Below are 17,686 nucleotides of genomic sequence, written 5' to 3'. Positions count from 1 at the left end.
GCACAAAGAAGGCGTTTCCACGGTTAGTCACAGCAGCTGGATGCCTAACTTCTTAAAGGGTCCCTGAACTGCTTAAAAGAAGGGCAAGAAGCACCAGCTGCCATCAACAGTGACACGGTACCTTCACTGAAAATGTCTTAATTTTAATCATGATCCAAATTTGGGTCTACAGTCTCTCTTCATGAGAAAAACATTAAGCCCTGCTATAAAAGATGAAAAGAACTTCTTATGTCAGCAAAACTATTTAGCTTTACATCAAACAATGAACTTCCAAAAAAGAAAGAACAGGTGGTGATGAAAAACTGCTCAAAACAAAAGGAAAAAAGGAATCATTGCCCTCTAAGTGAGAAGAACTAAAACCCAGAAAATCCCCACACTAGATAGAGATGAAGGCTAAGGCTGGAAGTGGCACCTCTTCTCACGTGCATGAGAGCGCTAAGCCTGAACTACAACCATCCTATTCTCAAATACTGACAACCTGCAAAAATTAGAGGTGAATTCTGAATAATTCCAGAAATAATATCCAAAAAAAGCCAGATCTGTGTAAAAATGATAGTGACAATAAAGATACCGAGAAAAGCTAGAAAGAGTTTTCAATAAGGTAGCACAGCAAAGAATTAAAAGAGAATGAGGAAAAAAAAGAAGCAGTAAATCATCTTGGGCTTTTCTTTAGTTTTCTCTTTTTCCCACTGTTTATTTCTTCATTCACACATGCACTAAAACTAAATCCCAACCTTAAAGCATTTTTACCTAGGGAGTTGTCCCTTTGAAGACTTGTTCAGAAAATTCATTCCTCAATAACAAAAAGAATACTGTGAAAATAACTTTAGTTTCTAACTGTAGTAGCAGTCACAGACAGAAAGGGTTAAAATAAATTTTAAAAATTAAAAATAAACAATTGCAAACCATATCTATGAGGCTTTTTATACTCATACATAATAATGATAAAAAACATCAATACAAAGTACCATACATATTAACTGTTACAGAAAAATGAGTCAATGACTATGGAAAATATTAGGCTTCTTGGCACTATGAAAATATTACTTCATTTCATATTATTGAGTGATCTTCACCACAGAATTATATTCTACCTATAACAACGATTTGACAAGCATACATGATTTTCAAAACATTTCAAGTTAACAAGTCAAAGCTATAATATATAATCCAAACGTGTTGGACAATTAAAAAAATTTCAAGATCCATGTGCCAAATGAGATACAACAGGAAACATTGACAGGAAAGCATTACTAACTTAAACTTATTAATAGCATCTTGAAATTCTCTGTTAATTGGACTGTTCTCAACTCCATAATGTCAAATGCCACAATCCAAAAGATAAGATCTTAAAGTTAAAAGTTTCTCAATCTTTCTTGGCTTCCAAATTTCCAATTATAATTCTATGAAACCGTTAACAGTCACAGCTTACTACTCACAGAAAAAGAGCATATCAAGATTCAAGAAGCCTAAACTCTCTTCCCCATGCTCACCCTACTTCTATAACCAGAACTACTTTCTCCTTCAGATGTTCCAAAGTTCCAAAGGCTCTAGATAAAAATCTCTTAACACTGAAAGAAGGGCTAAGTGTTAAGATTAACTTAAAGGACTTCTAAGATAAATCAGAAAACTAATTAAACAAACCTACTACAAACACATGGCCTATAAACCCACTCTTTCTTAATGGAAAACCCATTAGCTAAACCCAACAATAAAGTGACATAGTAACTAGTTAATGAAATAGAAAGTAGGGATCAATTGCTACCTTAGACAAAATGTGGTAAAAATTAAAATGGTATTTCCAATCTAAAATTGCAGCAACTCACCAGATGGTTCAGATTTTTACAACTTCAATCATCCCAAAATGAAAAGAAGACCTTAAATACATGGATGACAGTGTAGTTTCTATTTTTATCCTTGTAAGTGGGAGGGCAGATCATTTTGCCATCCTCCAAAGAGTCCACATTTAATTCATAAATTAGATAGAAAGAGATTAATCAGTTCCTTAAGAGTAACACTTGTTAATGTTTTAAAAAACTGGCTGGGTTTGTAACAAAAATGTTTTACCAAAGTGAAAGGTCAAAATTTAAGAGAAAATAAGTGCTCAGAGACAAAGGCAGTTGTCAAAGATACAGGAAAAAAAAAAAAAAAAAAAACCTTAAAAAGAGAAATAAAGATACTAACAAATGAAATAAAAGGGAAGGAAAGAACTTTACATATTATATATATCATCGATATATAACAATGAAAACAAAGAGTCTGGATTCCATAAAAGAAAATCTGAAAGAAAAGCAATAATATTCTTTTCTACTCTGTTTTATCTGTACTGACTGGCTAGACAGAAAAATAACATTTAAATCAAGCACTAAACGCCTATAAAGAGGTTACTTATTAGCACATAAGTATTTTCTGATATCATTAGCAACAGGTGGCAAATTGAAATTTTAACCAAAAAAAGATGATAATAAATATAATATATACTCAATTTGTCAATAGTGACCATATCTATACCTGGTTTGATTTTCATTCATTATTACAGATGAAGAGAAGGACAAGTAGAAAAATCAATCAGGGGAAGATTCAGTAACTAACTGCATGAGTCATATTAGAACACATTAAGAACAACTTCCTGTAATATGAATGTTTGAGCAGTGAAACTCACTTAAAACAGCACTAACAAAACAGAGGATCAATAATTCAAATTCAAATTTTACCAAGACAGGAAGTTATCACTTCTAACTAGTATTAAAGGAAGTGGTACATTGAAAAGCTAAAATCTGAATTACAAGAAGATGCATAACTTCCTTCTTCCAGGAGATGGCACAATAGGAGAAAAAAAAGGGAAAAAAAGACACACACACACACTCGCGCGTGCAACTGTGGGCACAGGGAGAAGCATGCACATGTGTGGCTGAACACTCCTGCACCAATGTAAAAAAAAAAAAAGAGCCTGAAGCAGATGAACAGATGCACAGAAACTGATACATAACTAGTCTAAAAGGTTATCATACCTATTCCAGGTATTAAAGAATTGGCTAGTGTCAAAATGCTTGCAAACCATTTATCTGTGTCTGCCAAAAACTTGCCATGTAAGAACAGAATCATTTAGCATACATCATTAATTTAACTTTATATAACTTCAAATTTTACAGATAAGTAAAGCTGTCAATCACAACTAGTTTTTGAGGATGTGGCACATAAAAACATTTATATCACCTTTTGGATAGACAACCGATATCTATATAGGTTGTCTATATAAATATAGACAACCTATATATTTTTGGGTATATATTTATACCCAAAAGATTGTTTAAAGAAATATAATTTCTCATGAACCCAAAAGCTAATTTTATACTATGAAAAGCTCTCCAGATAAATTACCTTTAAAAAAATAACCTGAAAACAATTATTAAATTACATATTTGTCCAAAATCTGAGTCATTTGAACATATAATGCCATAAAAAAGCATTAACAATAGCAATTATAGTCATGTACATTTTGCTTACTTCACAAAATTGTAATCTGACATGGTTACACTGCCTTGGAAATCTGTCTTCCAAGGATTCCATTCATAAATGTGCTTGTAAAGAAGCAGCAGCTGAAGCAATACAAAATACATTAAGAAAATACCTCAATGTTTCTTCCTTGAAGTTACCCAAGGAATTGTTAATAAACCCAATAAATGAAAGTAAACTTATTTTAAAAAAACACACACGGACACACACATAACACAAACGATAATAAAACCTAAATAAAAACTGGATGTCTTCTTTCTCTCTGAATGAGAAATATTTTTTAAAAATCGTGATGGCTGCATTTAGGACCTATAATCCAATTTTAAAAAGTAGATTTAATTATATTTAAACATTAAATACCTTTACCCTTAGAATAAAACACTACTGAAATTAAAATTTTACTTGTAAGAAAAACATAGAAAGATCACCAAATGAGACTTGCTGCTGATTAGACAGAGATGAAAGGAGAAAGGTCTTAGTTTACAAAGCGTCAATCACTGGTATAAACCAAATTTACATCCTGTTTATGAGGTTTCCAATTAATGAATGTATGCTTTGTCAAATTCATCTCTTTTACATCTATCTTCCTAACAACATCATATACTTTTCTGACCTTGAACACCTGGCTTCTTGGAGTTTTATTCCCATTGTAGCCCATATCGATTCCATTACTGGGAGAGGATGGACCAATTCGAAAGACATGACAAAATATCCTCACAATCCTTAAAAGGCTCTTCATTTGAGCATCATAATTACTAGATATGCTGAAAATAAAAATTAACATATGAACAGATTAGATGGAATAAAACAAATTACTTCTTAAAATACTTATTTTAAAACATTTTCATTACATTTACCATCTGTTTCATAATTTAACGAGTAAAATTTCTTTCCTGTCATGATATGGGATGGAATGTTTTGTTTACCAGGAAGTTAGCAAATGTACATTATTTGGATTGCATGTGAATGATTTATTTACTTTTAAGTAACTAGAATATAACCAATGATCAAAGCATAAAATATGAAGAAAATCACCAGTATAGAACAGTATATTTATAAATTAAACTAATTCTTTAGAACTCTGAAAACATTTCACTGAGAACCAATAGTAGGCATGTTGATTATGACCTTAGGCCAACCCACAACTGAATTGTAGAGGCTGAACTCTACTATTCTATCCATAACCCCATTTTCCCTAACCCATCCCAGAATAGTAACCAATTGTTCACATACAGAACATGTACAAATTGAATAATCTTAAAGTTACTATCTGTATCAAGGTGGTTCTCCATATAATGGGTTGTCTTATGACTGTATATAAATAAGGGAAATACATCCTACTATGAAAAAGACTGATCCAATTAATACTAAACTGTATTAAATATAATATAAACTTTCTTTGACTAATCAAAAAGCCCTTCAAAATCCCAGTGCCTGGGGATTGTTCATCATCATCATGAATATCAATCATTACTCTTCCACAGAGAAACTGTAGGAGTTAGGGTAAATGTGTATTGAATCTAATGACAGATCTTAAAAAAAAACTTGTTGTTTTTCAGGGGTGGTTTTATTTTGAAACCTCCAACATCAGTTACCTTGTATTACAATGGTTACACAAAAGCAGAGTAAAGAGTTGCATGACATTTGGGCAGAATGATATGACTGCCTTTGCATAAGTTTAATCATCAAAGCTTACTCTATCTTCCTCAGTTCATTAAAATCTTCCTCTATGGTATTTTTAGGTATCCTCTAACATGAAAAACAATAATGATTAGTTATGTGGAAATAGCAAATGCCTATTCTAAGTATTTGGATTTGATAAGTGAAAAATCAGAGAGTATTTTTCTCTTCTGGTGACAACTGAACCAAAATTTCCTGACATTTTTACTTCAACATTCATGTTGTTCTCTCATTCTAAAAATTATTAAATTGTTAAAAACAATACATAAAAATTAGCTATCAGTTACAAATGTTAGTAAAATACAATAGCTATTGCTATCCATACTGTATTTGACTGGGACAGCTACAACACATTAGCAAAACTTTTTCTTTGTTCTACTAACTTTGAGTCAAATGTGTATAGAATCATTAGTTTAACTCGCACTGATTTTTACACATTTGCCTTTACAAAGTTGTTTTTAATTCTATATCATAAGATTGTTGAGACTGACAAAAGAGACATGCAGTATGGTTGAAACTATTTCCTTCTTTTATTGTGTTGAAGCTATTGGAAAAGTTAACTCCAATGACTCTCAAATTCTTCTATGAGAAAGATGTGAATTTAATTTTCCTCTGTGAAATTACCATATATATAAATACTTGTTTTAAGTACCTGATTTAGGGAACTTCATGAGTTATCTTAAGGTAAGAAGTATTCTCTTATACAATGGAGTCTGAACATCATCAATTATTAATATAGTCTAATAACAATCTAATATTAAGATTATTAGACTATATTAATATTACTTTACCCAGTTTAAACTTCTTCCAAGTTCAGTCACTGATCCAAAAAATGTCATTTTTCACTTTCCAACCAGTGAAATATCTCGTATTATACGAAAAGATCATAAAATCCAAACTTCATCACAAACTGCTCCAGCTCATCATAAAATGATAATTTCTTCCCAAGCCACCAGGTCTCAAACTAAAAGTTTAAAAATTAGTTTCCTAATTCAAAGCCCTGTCAATGTACTTACCTTTGTTAATATAAGATTATACTTTCATTCAGTGTCTTACTTAGCAAATAGCTGTGAATTCTCTTTTCATTTGCACATTGGTAACTATCTTTACCTTCAATCATAAATATATAGGAAGCAAGATAACTCACTTACTTAGTGAAACACAACACTATGTGCAAAAGGGCCCGCAGTAAATATTTATTATCTTCAGCAAATATTCCTAGAATCACTTAGACAAAAGGCTATCCATTTTTCCGAAAGTATGCTAAATAACACCTCAATCGTCGCTAATTAATACGTATTTGAATTATTTTCTTAACTAAAATATCTATTAAAATAAGTGGCCAAAATTACATCACATTGTGGGTTAAGAAACATAAAATGATTGACAAATGAACAAAAGAAAGACAACCTGCAAAAGTGCCATTAAACTAAATTGGCAGGGGGGAATGATTTGTATTTGAGGTCCTCTTAAGAATCTACTTTGGTAGCCGTGAGATAACAGAAAAAAATATACATATTGTTTTCTGTCCCCACCCCTTTTCCTGGCACAGAGCTCCTAAAAACCCTGTAATTTCTGAAGTGATAAGTGCACTAGGAGCACCTTCTGTTCTCATATTGGGTCTCTGACCCTGGTTCCTGACACAGAGCTCCTAAATCCCTTGGAATTTCCTGGGTGATAGCAGTAGCTTTTACTCTAATGAGGCAACTCTTAGCGGGCTTTTGGATGGGGGCTGGTCACCAGAAAGACCAAGCAATGATTAGAGGCTTGTAATTTTCAGCCTTATCCCCCATTATCCAGAGAAGGGTAGGGGCTGGAAATGGAGTTAATGATCAACACACCCATGTGATGAAACCTCCACATAAAAAACAAAAATATGGGGGGTTCAGGGAGCTTCCAAGTTGACGAACACATCCACAAACTGGGAGAGTGACATTCCCCAACTCTATGGGGACAGAAGCTCCTGTACTATGGACCCTCCCAGACCTCATCCTATGTACCTATTCATCTGGTTGTTCATCAATATCCTTTATCATATTCTTTAATAAACTGGTAAACAAAAGTAAGTGATTCCCTGAATTCTGTGACCTGCTCTAGGAAATAACTGAATCCAAAGGGGAGGAGGTCATGAAAACCTCTGATCTGTAGTCAAGTAACAAAAGTTGTGGGTAATCTGGGGATCCACTAATTCCAAGTGGCATCTGTGGTGGGGGACAGTCTCCTAGGACTGAGCCCTTAACCTGTGGGATCTGATGCCATCTCTAGGCAGAACTGAGGTAAACTGTAGGACACCCAGCTGGTGTCAAAGAATTGCTTGGTGTGGGCAATAAAAACTCCCACCTCTGGTTTCCAAAGCGTTGTGGGTGTGGTAGTAGTGTGAGAGTAAAGGAGTGTGGATGTGGTAGTAGTGTGAGAGTAAAGGAGAAACACAGCAGGAAGACTAGGTTTTGCCAAGATGGTACCAATACAGTAAATTCTAACACAATACTAATAACCAATACTCGTTACCAATCCCAACAAAGAGATGTTTACAGACCAAATTGGCCATAATAACATACTCTATAAGACATTTGAAAGGTATCACGGTAAATGGTGAGGCAGTAAGTCTAGCAAGGTAATTTTAAAACTTGTTCTGGCACGGATCCGTCTTTCCTACCCTGTTTCTCCTGTTCCACTAATATCCCTGTCATTTTTAAGAGCTAAATTGGAGCCCAGGATCTGCTCTTTATTAATTAGTAAGGATGTAAATCCTGGTTTTTCTAGCCTAGCAAATCACTGAACTTCAATTTTCTTATATATAAAATGGAGATAATATCTAAATCACAAAGTAACTGTGAGGTTTAAAGGAAATAATGTATCTGAATGTTCTTTAGCTTATTAGAACCTGCTTAAGTACGTATTAAAGGTGAACTTAAAAACACAGAAACATAAATGCTTTCTGATTATTAGGAAGAGCAGAAAATAGGGCAGAGATTTAAGTAGAAAAAACAAGTTTTCTAATGTAGGAAAACAGGTTAAAGGTATTATGAGGAATTTAAAAAAGAACCATCATTATCACCAGCATCATCATCATCTCTACTACAGGCCAGACACAATGGTTGGCACTATCTTACAGAACCTTATCATTTCATTCTTACAACAATTCATTAAGACATTTACTATCATTTTCCAACAAGGAAATAAAATCCTGACTAGACAGTAAATTAAATGTAGGGTGAGATCTTGCCTGTTTTACTCACTGTTATCCAGCAGATGGCCTAGTGGATAGCAGGCACTCAAAAATATGTATTGGATAGATGGGTGGATGATGAAAGGAAACTCCAAAAAGTTACTTGCTGGGGTCACACAGTAAATGGTGATGTCTGGATTAAATCTGAGTCTAGCTGACTCCAGAGCCCATGCTTTTACTCAGTATGTCTTAGAAAGTCTTCATCATGTAAATGGATTAACAGAAATGACTAATAAAAGGAGAGCATTATGTAAAGCTGGAATTCAATGAATCTTACAGACAAAGTTTAAAGTAGCCTCAAAAGTAGAAAGAGAATAATAGAAAAATTAGCAAATGGCATACTGAGTAGGACTGCTGAAGAAAGACTTAACAGCTAAAAAAACACAAGAAAGTAATCTTGGACCATGAAGTGTAAGGGGTCTTCTAAGCAAACAGTACAGAGTGTGATTCTGGTCTGAAGTATATGAAAAGTACGAAGGAAGACAGGAACAAAGGGCTAACATAATGGACTTGACAATGTAGCTGATTTACAGAAGCAGCATAGAGTTGGGAGGAACAAAGTCCAGTTCCACATACAGAGGTGAGAGAAGACCACGACCTATTCTAATACTGTCAATGTATTAAAAGTTGACGTGAAAAGAAAACTACTGGGTTAGCCAAAAAGTTCATTTGGGTTTTTCCAGCTTACGGAAAAATCCAAACGAACTTTTTGGCAAACCCAATCAAAGGAAGAAAGCATCCATAACAGAAGTGGGCCAAATTTAAGCTAAGAAATAACACATTAACCATTTTTAAATGGCTGTTTACTCCTAACTGGGGTGACTAACCACATACAATCAAGCGGAGGTACAGGAAAATATATAAAGGCATTAACTTCATAGACTTAGTGATGAGCCATTAAAACCACAGAATTGGAAAAAACAAAGAACTGAACTGAGGGGGACAGTTCAGGGAGAAAACTTTATAAAGAAGCATGAGGGTATAATACTGCAAGGCTGAACAGTAGCCTATACCCAGTTTTGTAAATTACTGATCAAGATTCCTAAACTACGTTCTTGATTCTTTTTTATGAACATTTTACTTACATGACTAGTCTAAGCAATCATTTTCTAAAATTCTAGACACATAAGCCCAAATCCACTTAAGTAAGTCTCTATTTTTAGTCTCTTTAGACAGGCTAAAGTCTCCTCAGGAATAGCTGATTGCTCTGATCCTTTAAAACAAAACAAACAGTGATAACTCAACAAATGTTTAGAACATCTTAACACTGACAAAAGACATCAACAAAATAATCAACAAAATAAACTATTCCCAGAAAAGCCTAAAAAGTGACAAAGCTGACAGATATTGCTGCCTACTGATTTGCTTATATTGTGAAACACTTACCTAAGCAACTTATGACCATTTGTTGTGGCAACTTCAGCAAGGCTTGTTAGAATCTTTAAATACTGGTTCTCACTTTGCTGAGATAAATGCTCCAGAACTTGCCGTAACTACATGTTTTACAAATAAAAAAATGTGATTACATAATAATCCACTAAACTTTGTCAAGAAATTAAGTACCTATTAGTTTACTAAGTATCCCAAAGCTCAATTAGTTGAAATCAAGTCCTTTTCAGTTATTTGGTCTTGCATAAAATCAAAAGCTTATAGAGAGATAAGATGACATACAATGTTTGTTCACAATCACCCAGTGAAAAAGTATAAATAGAGAGAACAGCAATCACCAAGTTTATTCATGGAAAATTCATTCCAAACTTCTAAAAATGTAAGAAAAAAACTCTGTAATTATTCAAAGAGTAGAACTATTAACAAATACAGAGCTCAGTAAACTAGTGATTACTAATCGTAACATGATATTCCTCCTTAGATTGTTTTCCTCTACCTATGGGAAATATTCTAATCATCTTAAGGAGAGATCAAAGGCACAGAGGACAGAAGACTCATGGGGCCAAATATTAGCATAAAGTTTATTAATTCTTATATAATTCATACTTAACCTATAATGCAGATAAGCCAATTCAAATTCCTTAAATATTTATAATAATAAAATCAATAAACACATTTGTAAAATGCCATATACACCAAACATGAACAAAGCTTGTTCAGGGGCTTCCCTGGTGGTGCAGTGGTTAAGAATCCTCCTGCCAGGGGCACTGGTTTGAGCCCTGGTCCGTGAAGATTCCACATGCCACGGAGCAACTAAGCCCGTGTGCCGCAACTACTGAACCTGAGCTCTAGAGCCCGCGAGCCACAACTACTGAGCCCGCGTGCCACAACTACTGAAGCCCACATGCCTAGAGCTTGTGGTCCGCAACAGGAGAAGCCACCAAAATGAGAAGCCTGCACACCACAACAAAGAGTAGCCCCCGCTCACCACAACTAGAGAAAGCCCACACGCAGCAACGAAGACCCAATGCAGCCAAAAATAAATAAATTAATTTAAAAAAAAAAAGCTTGTTCATTTACCAGCTACCAGCACAATTACATTACCATGTTTTCTCGGAGATCTTCATTCTGTGTCATTTGAATAATTGTCTGGAAAAGCCTAGGGTGATACTGAATTAATACTTCACAAGTCTCTCCATATCCACCCTAAAAACAAGATTTAAAATTATCTAGGTTTAAAAACAAAACTCCTAAAGGAAAACATTTCTTCTGTATATAAGTCTGACACCAAATATGTGGGATTTACACACCAACCAATTCTCCAATTCTCTGTGGATACCAATTGGGTGTCCTACACTTTAATTCAATTATCATGCTAACTGCCTAGAGTTAGGGCAGACCACACAGTAGGGTTCAGTCCCACAAGAGTGCCCCCCACTTCAAAAGCCAATCACAAGTCCAGGTCACCCATACTTCTGAATAACCAGCTGTAAGTAAGGAACTCCCACGACCTCCTCCTCAGGTTTGATAATTTGCTAGAACAGCTCACAGAACTCAGGGAAACACTTTATTTACCATTACCTGTTTATTATAAAGGCTACAACTCAGGAACAGGCAAATGGAAGAGATGCACAGGGTAAAGTATGTGGGAAGGGGCACAGAGCTTCCATGCCCTCACTGGGCGTGCCATCCTCCCAGCACTTTGATGTGTCACCAACCCAGAAGCTCTCTGAGAACCACACAGTTTCGGGTTTTTATGAAAGTTCCATTACACAGGCCTGAATGACTAAACTCAGTCTCTAGCCCCTGACTCCTCCCCGGGGGTGGGGGAGGAAACTGCCTTCTAATTACATGGTTGGCTCATCTGTCAACCAGCCCTGTTCCTGAAGCTACCTAGGGCCTTTCAGCCACCGCTCATCTCATTAATATACAAAAAGACATGCTTATCACTCTGGAGATTCCAAGGGTCTTAGAAGCTCTTGTGTTAGGAACTGGGATAAAGACCAATATATATTTCTTATACTATCACAGGTCCTTTTAAAGATCATATTCTTAACAGAACAAAAATCTCTGCACCCATCCTCTCATTTGAGGAAAAAAAGTGAGCTTATCTGTCTGTAAGTTTCTCTTACAAAGTAAGGGACTAAGAATATATATTAACAACATACCTGTACACATAAATCCAGAGGGGTTACTCCATTTTTATCTGGCAGATATTTGGCTCCTCGCAACAGAAGAATCTGTGCTGTGTCTCTCTGACCATGACTGTACAGAAACAAAGTTTAAACATATAACCTTTTTAATTTTAAGTCTTTCTCTATAAATTATGGACAGTTAGTATCAATCAACAGAGGATTAATAATTTTTAAAAATTGAGAGGAAGATCTGAACTACAACCTCAACCGTCAGAAAAACTTCCCAACGTTAAGTCATAGTTTTACAATTTAGATAAGAAACTGGCCTACTGAATCTTAGAATTGAACTTGGGACACATTACCTACAATAAATCATAATATTCTGGGATAAGTTGCTGGTACTCAGGCTTATGCTTTATTTTTTTCTTCCAATCTTTTCCTTCTCAACTCTAGCCTGACCACCTTCCTACCACATACATCCAAGTCTCCAGACTTCTTAGTCCAAAAGAACCTCAATACTCAAAACAAAAGTACAAAAAAAAAAAAAAAAGTACATTTTATGACACTTTAATATGTGGTAAGAAAATAAAAACAAAGGAAGGAGAAAAGACAAATATCAAAATGAGTAAATGGGGGGATTCATTAGCCAAAAATACTAACTAACTGCCAACCTTAATTTTGTCAACCCACTCAGTCTGGCTTCTGCTGACAGCTATTCAATCTGATCTAGAATGACCAACTCTCATCCACATGCCCCATTCTCTCTAATTGCTCTTTCAAGTAGGTGTAACAACCACTCTTTAAGCTAGGAGGAAGCTGCTTTGGGGGTAATAATCACTAGACTCTACATTTCGTTATTAAATGAGCTAATCTGATCCTACACACAGACAATAAAAAATAAATTTATAATGCAGGGACATTAAAGTTTAAAGCTAATTTTACAAAATGCCCAAGGAAGTCATACAGTTTGGAAGAGTATCTGATCAAAGAATTTTATTTTGTAAATTGATACAGTCACTATGGAGAACAGTATGGAGGTTCCTTAAAAAACTAAAAATAGAACTACCACAGCAATCCCACTACTGGGCATATACCTAGAGAAAATCATAATTCAGAAAGACACGTGCACCCCAATGTTCATTGCAGCACTATTTACAATAGCCAGGACATGGAAGCAACCTAAATGTCCATCAACAGAAGAATGGATAAAGAAGATGTGGTACATATATACAATGGAATATTACTCAGCCATAAAAAGGAATGAAATCGGGTCATTTGTAGAGATGTGGATGGACCTAGAGACTGACATACAGAGTGAAGTAAGTCAGAAAGAAAAACAAATATCGTATATTAACGCATATATGTGCAATCTAGAAAAATGGTATAGATGATCTTATTTGCAAAGCAGAAATAGAGACACAGACATAGAGAACAAACGTATGGACACCAAGGGGGGAAAGCAGGGAGGTGGGATGAATTGGGAGATTGGGATTGACATAATACACTATTGATACTGTGTATAAAATAGATAACTAATGAGAACCTACTGTATAGCTCAGGGAACTCTACTCAGTGCTCTGTGGTGACCTAAATGGGAAGGAAATCCAAAAAAGAGGGGATATATGTATATGTATAGCTGATTCATTTTGCTGTACAGTAGAAACTAACACAACATTGTAAATATACTCCAATAAAAATTAATTAAAAAAAAAGAATTTTATTTCGTAGATGAAAAAAATTACTATTCAAGCACAAGTGAAACTAGAACTCAGATCTCTGGTCTTCTAGACCAATACTCTTCCCACAGTACCATTACCTAAAAAGGTATGTTATTTCACAAAGACTACACAGATTCCTCAGAAACTTAAAACAAACAAATAAAAACAACCTATTCTTTCTTTTCCACAAAATGACGCTGCATAAAGTATAACTGGACTTAATTTAAAAAAATAGGATCATACTAGGAAGCTGGTGGCAGACATCAGGTATATCACTCTCTTGATACTTTACTGTAATACTGATTACCTTCCTTAATACAAATATCGACAGACGAAAACTAACTTAAGAACAATACCTAATTTACTCCAGAAAAAGCAGAAAATCAAGAAAGCAAGTACATCAGCAATCCCTCCAAAAGCAACAGTAACTAATTTTATTAGTCTACATTAAGAAAAATCTTCATCAAGCATCATTTGTCATTTGTCAGCTGGGCGTGCTGGCCAACACATTATATATTACAGCTAATAGGAATTACTTTATAATTAACACTGTTCTATTCCGTATAATACCTAAGTGAAAAGAAACTAACTTGAGCTTAATTTATTTAAGGAGTCAGTGATTTCTTTGCTAGGACCCAAGGTTCTGAGAAACCCAGATTTGCAAAGTTATTCTGCTCAACTTTAATGACATTTCTTTTACAGTTATTCATTATCTGTGTTAGATGTGTTTAATCTTTCCAACTAAACTATAAACTTCTTGACAATACCCTTGTCCTATAACACCAAGCATGGCTTATAACATGTACTCAATATACTTGTTGAGTTATATGATGGGCTTTAATTTTAGATACCATTCATCTGACAAGTAAGCATTAAATAAGGTACTAAGCTACACAAAAATAACAAAAAGACCTGAATCGTAATTTATTTAGGATTAATTTTGTACCACATATAGCAACAAGAATAATTAATATCAAGAAAAAAATACCACTATGACATTTTTAGAAAGCTGGAGTAATTTCGAAAACTACATTAAAATCTCATCTGTGAACAGGTGGAATTTCATTTCAAAAGTAAATTAAAAGAAATGATTGCTAATAATATATAAAATCTGCATAACTTCATTAGGGCCTCAAGTGCCCCAATGTGTGATATTGCAAAAGATAAAGATTATCCTGTTACAGACTGCTCAAAGTGTCACATGAAAGATTTTTCAGTTCAAATAACTGCAAAAATTTGCTCAATGAATAATCATTCTTTACAATTGAACTTATTTTTTTATATTGATTGAGATAATACTCCCTTCAAGGAAATGCCAGTGTATTTTCTGGAAACTAAGAAGTTGGCAAAGATTTGACTAATCAGAAACCTGTAGTGCTTCTAAAGCACTTAGAACTGATTTCTCAAGCACTTTCAAGTCTCCTAACTTCAGGCTCTTGCAGTGATACAATTTGAAAACTTGGCTAACAGTGCATATGTACTATATATATAACAACGTTTTTTGGAACTGCTTATGAAACAAAGAGGCCATATTTTCTAATGGTCCTTTTCTATTCTAAAAGTTTGCAGTTTTGAATCTATGGACTGTTTTACGTGGCTACTTTGATTGGGAGTTTCCTATTTGAAAGGAGTTGCTTGGCAGTAGCTGCAAACTATGTTCAGAATCTTACATGTTTCTCACTTTATTACAGACCTCCAAAATTCCATAAAAATCTCACTAATTTACTGTATCTATATAACCCCAGCTAAACCTTGTTTTCCTTTACAGAATAAAAGTTATCTGCAGATACAGAAAATATTTGAAAATCATTATACATCCAAACCTTTATTTGAGGAACCCAGTTAAGGGAATGGGAAGTATTATGACGAATATAAAACCAATCTAATCATTTAAGGACTTGAAGCATTTGCAGATACCACATAAAAGTCCTGAAAACAAAGGCACCTGAAGGGGCGGGGGGAGGTCAATATATGTGTGCCTACAGTCCACATGAAACAAAGCTAGTGAATTAGAATGTCTTGTACAAAATACCTAGAGAGGAAAAGTGGCTGGGAAATAGTTCCTGTCATAATTTTAGGTCAAAATCAATCTGAAATGACTCACTCACAGAAGCATTACTTTATTAAATAGTGCTCAGAATTAGACTAGAATACAAAGGAAAAAAGAAAAGGCCTGCCTGTATGATGGGATAAGAGTCAAATTTCTTAGAAAACCATGCATTGCAATGAAATTGAAAGAGGACAATGCAACTTTGTGCTTACTGGGTGCGGAAAAGTGTTCTAGAGCTTAGTGAGCACCTACCAACTACTAAGTATAAAATCCTCTGCGGGATGCTTTATACAAGCCACCTCATTTAATTATCACTATAGTCCCACGAGGCAGATATCAGCATTTCCACTTTACAAAGAAACAAAGCTTCAGAGGTCAAGAAACTTGACTAAAGTTGCATAGCTTTGGGGATGGGATTTGAACCCTGCCTCCTATATATTTCAATACCTTTTCGATTTAAAGAAAACAGTTTTAGCAGTTAATCCCTGAATTAGACATATGACATATGTAGTAACATCCCTCAACAATAAAAATTTACATTAAGTTCAGCTTTTTATCTTAGACCCCTATAACTTGTCTGCAGGATCAAGTTGTTCTATTTCTCACATTCCTTTCCCTTTCATTTATCAGAGACAATACATTGGGAATAATTTATAATTTTTAATGTATACCTCTATCTAGATATCATGAATATAATTAGAAGTCTGCCTACAAAATGAACCATTTTCCATGTTCCATATTTATCATCCTGCAACAATGAAGAATTTATATTCTAGTTTCTATTTTAATCATATTTGCTTAGCCATCTTCGTTCAAAGAGATCTAAGGTTTGCTAGATTAAAACTTAATGATGGGTATACAAGACTAGCAGAAAGTACTTCTAAAAAATTCTTTTACCATAACCCTATGCTCAGACTAACTATACAAATATCACAGTTATGTGAACACTAATATATACCTATATTTTACCAGTATACATGGCATTATTTTATATATTTTTCAAAAACGTAACTATAGTGATTCACTCATTCAAAAACATTTACTAAGCATCTAAGCACAAAGCACTGTACTACACATGGAATATAAAGTGATGAATAAGACAAAATTCTTGCTTTCATTGGGCTTTCAGTCTAGCAGGGGAGACACACTATAAACAAGGACATAAACACTATAAAATACAAAGTGCTACGAAAGAAGTGATCATGATACTGGGATAGGAAATATGGGGAGAGGCCTACCTAGATTGACCAGGAATTCTTTCCTAAAAAGTAACAGTGAAGCACTGACATGGAGTCAGCCACATAAAAAGTCTACGGAAGAACGTTTCAGGCAAAATAAACAGCACACAGAAAAGCCTGCTGGAAAAAGTCTGATGTATTGGGGGAAGTCAAAGAGAACCAATGTAGCTGAAGCACAGTGAGCTAAGCAGGGTCAGACCATGCAGGTCACGTGGAAGAAGGCAGAGTTTGGATTTTATTGGAAATGCAACAAAGAAGCACTGAGAAGTTTAAATACAAGGTTTAAGCACAAAGTGACAACAGCCGATTCATTTTTTAGAAGGTCACTTTGGCTTCTGATGAAAGAACAGAAGGGAGGGAAACAACAGAGGAATCTGGAAGACCAGTTAAGAGACTACTGCAGTATTCTAGACAAGAAGTAACAACTTTAAGGTGGTTTAGTGAGGTGGAGAGCAGTAATGAGATTCAGAATGTATTCTGAAAGTGGAATTTACAGAACTTACTAATATATTCCAAGTTGAGGGTCAGAGAGAGAGACAGAAATAAAAAATAATGACCTAGTTTCTGGTTTACACAACTGAGAAGATAAGGGTTCCAATGACTGAGATGAGAAAAACTGGAGGAAAGGTTTGAAAAGGAAATCAGAAGCTATACTTTGGACACGCTAATATCTGAGATTCTATGAGACTTGCAAGTGATGATGTATATCAGGTAGATGGCCATTCAAATCT

General features: G+C 34.6%; 1 protein-coding gene across 6 annotated transcripts in view; it reads right to left on the bottom strand.

Annotated features, from left to right (window-relative positions):
- Window positions 1-17,686, bottom strand: part of HACE1 (HECT domain and ankyrin repeat containing E3 ubiquitin protein ligase 1) — a 94,608-nt gene that overhangs the window by 43,432 nt on the left and 33,490 nt on the right. For all 6 annotated transcript variants that reach the window (XM_059942018.1, XM_059942021.1, XM_059942020.1 and 3 more), the window contains 4 exons: window positions 11,983-12,079; window positions 10,919-11,020; window positions 9,812-9,918; window positions 4,130-4,280 (listed from right to left, as the gene is read on the bottom strand). In XM_059942018.1, coding sequence (XP_059798001.1) covers window positions 4,130-4,280; window positions 9,812-9,918; window positions 10,919-11,020; window positions 11,983-12,079 — 457 coding nt within the window. The remainder of the gene's footprint in view (window positions 1-4,129; window positions 4,281-9,811; window positions 9,919-10,918; window positions 11,021-11,982; window positions 12,080-17,686) is intronic.

This window comes from Balaenoptera ricei, chromosome 12 (genome assembly GCF_028023285.1).
Source record: "Balaenoptera ricei isolate mBalRic1 chromosome 12, mBalRic1.hap2, whole genome shotgun sequence".
Taxonomy (NCBI): Eukaryota; Metazoa; Chordata; class Mammalia; order Artiodactyla; family Balaenopteridae; genus Balaenoptera; species Balaenoptera ricei.
Note: the sequence above shows the minus strand (reverse complement) of the source record. Positions and strands in the feature narration are given on the sequence as shown.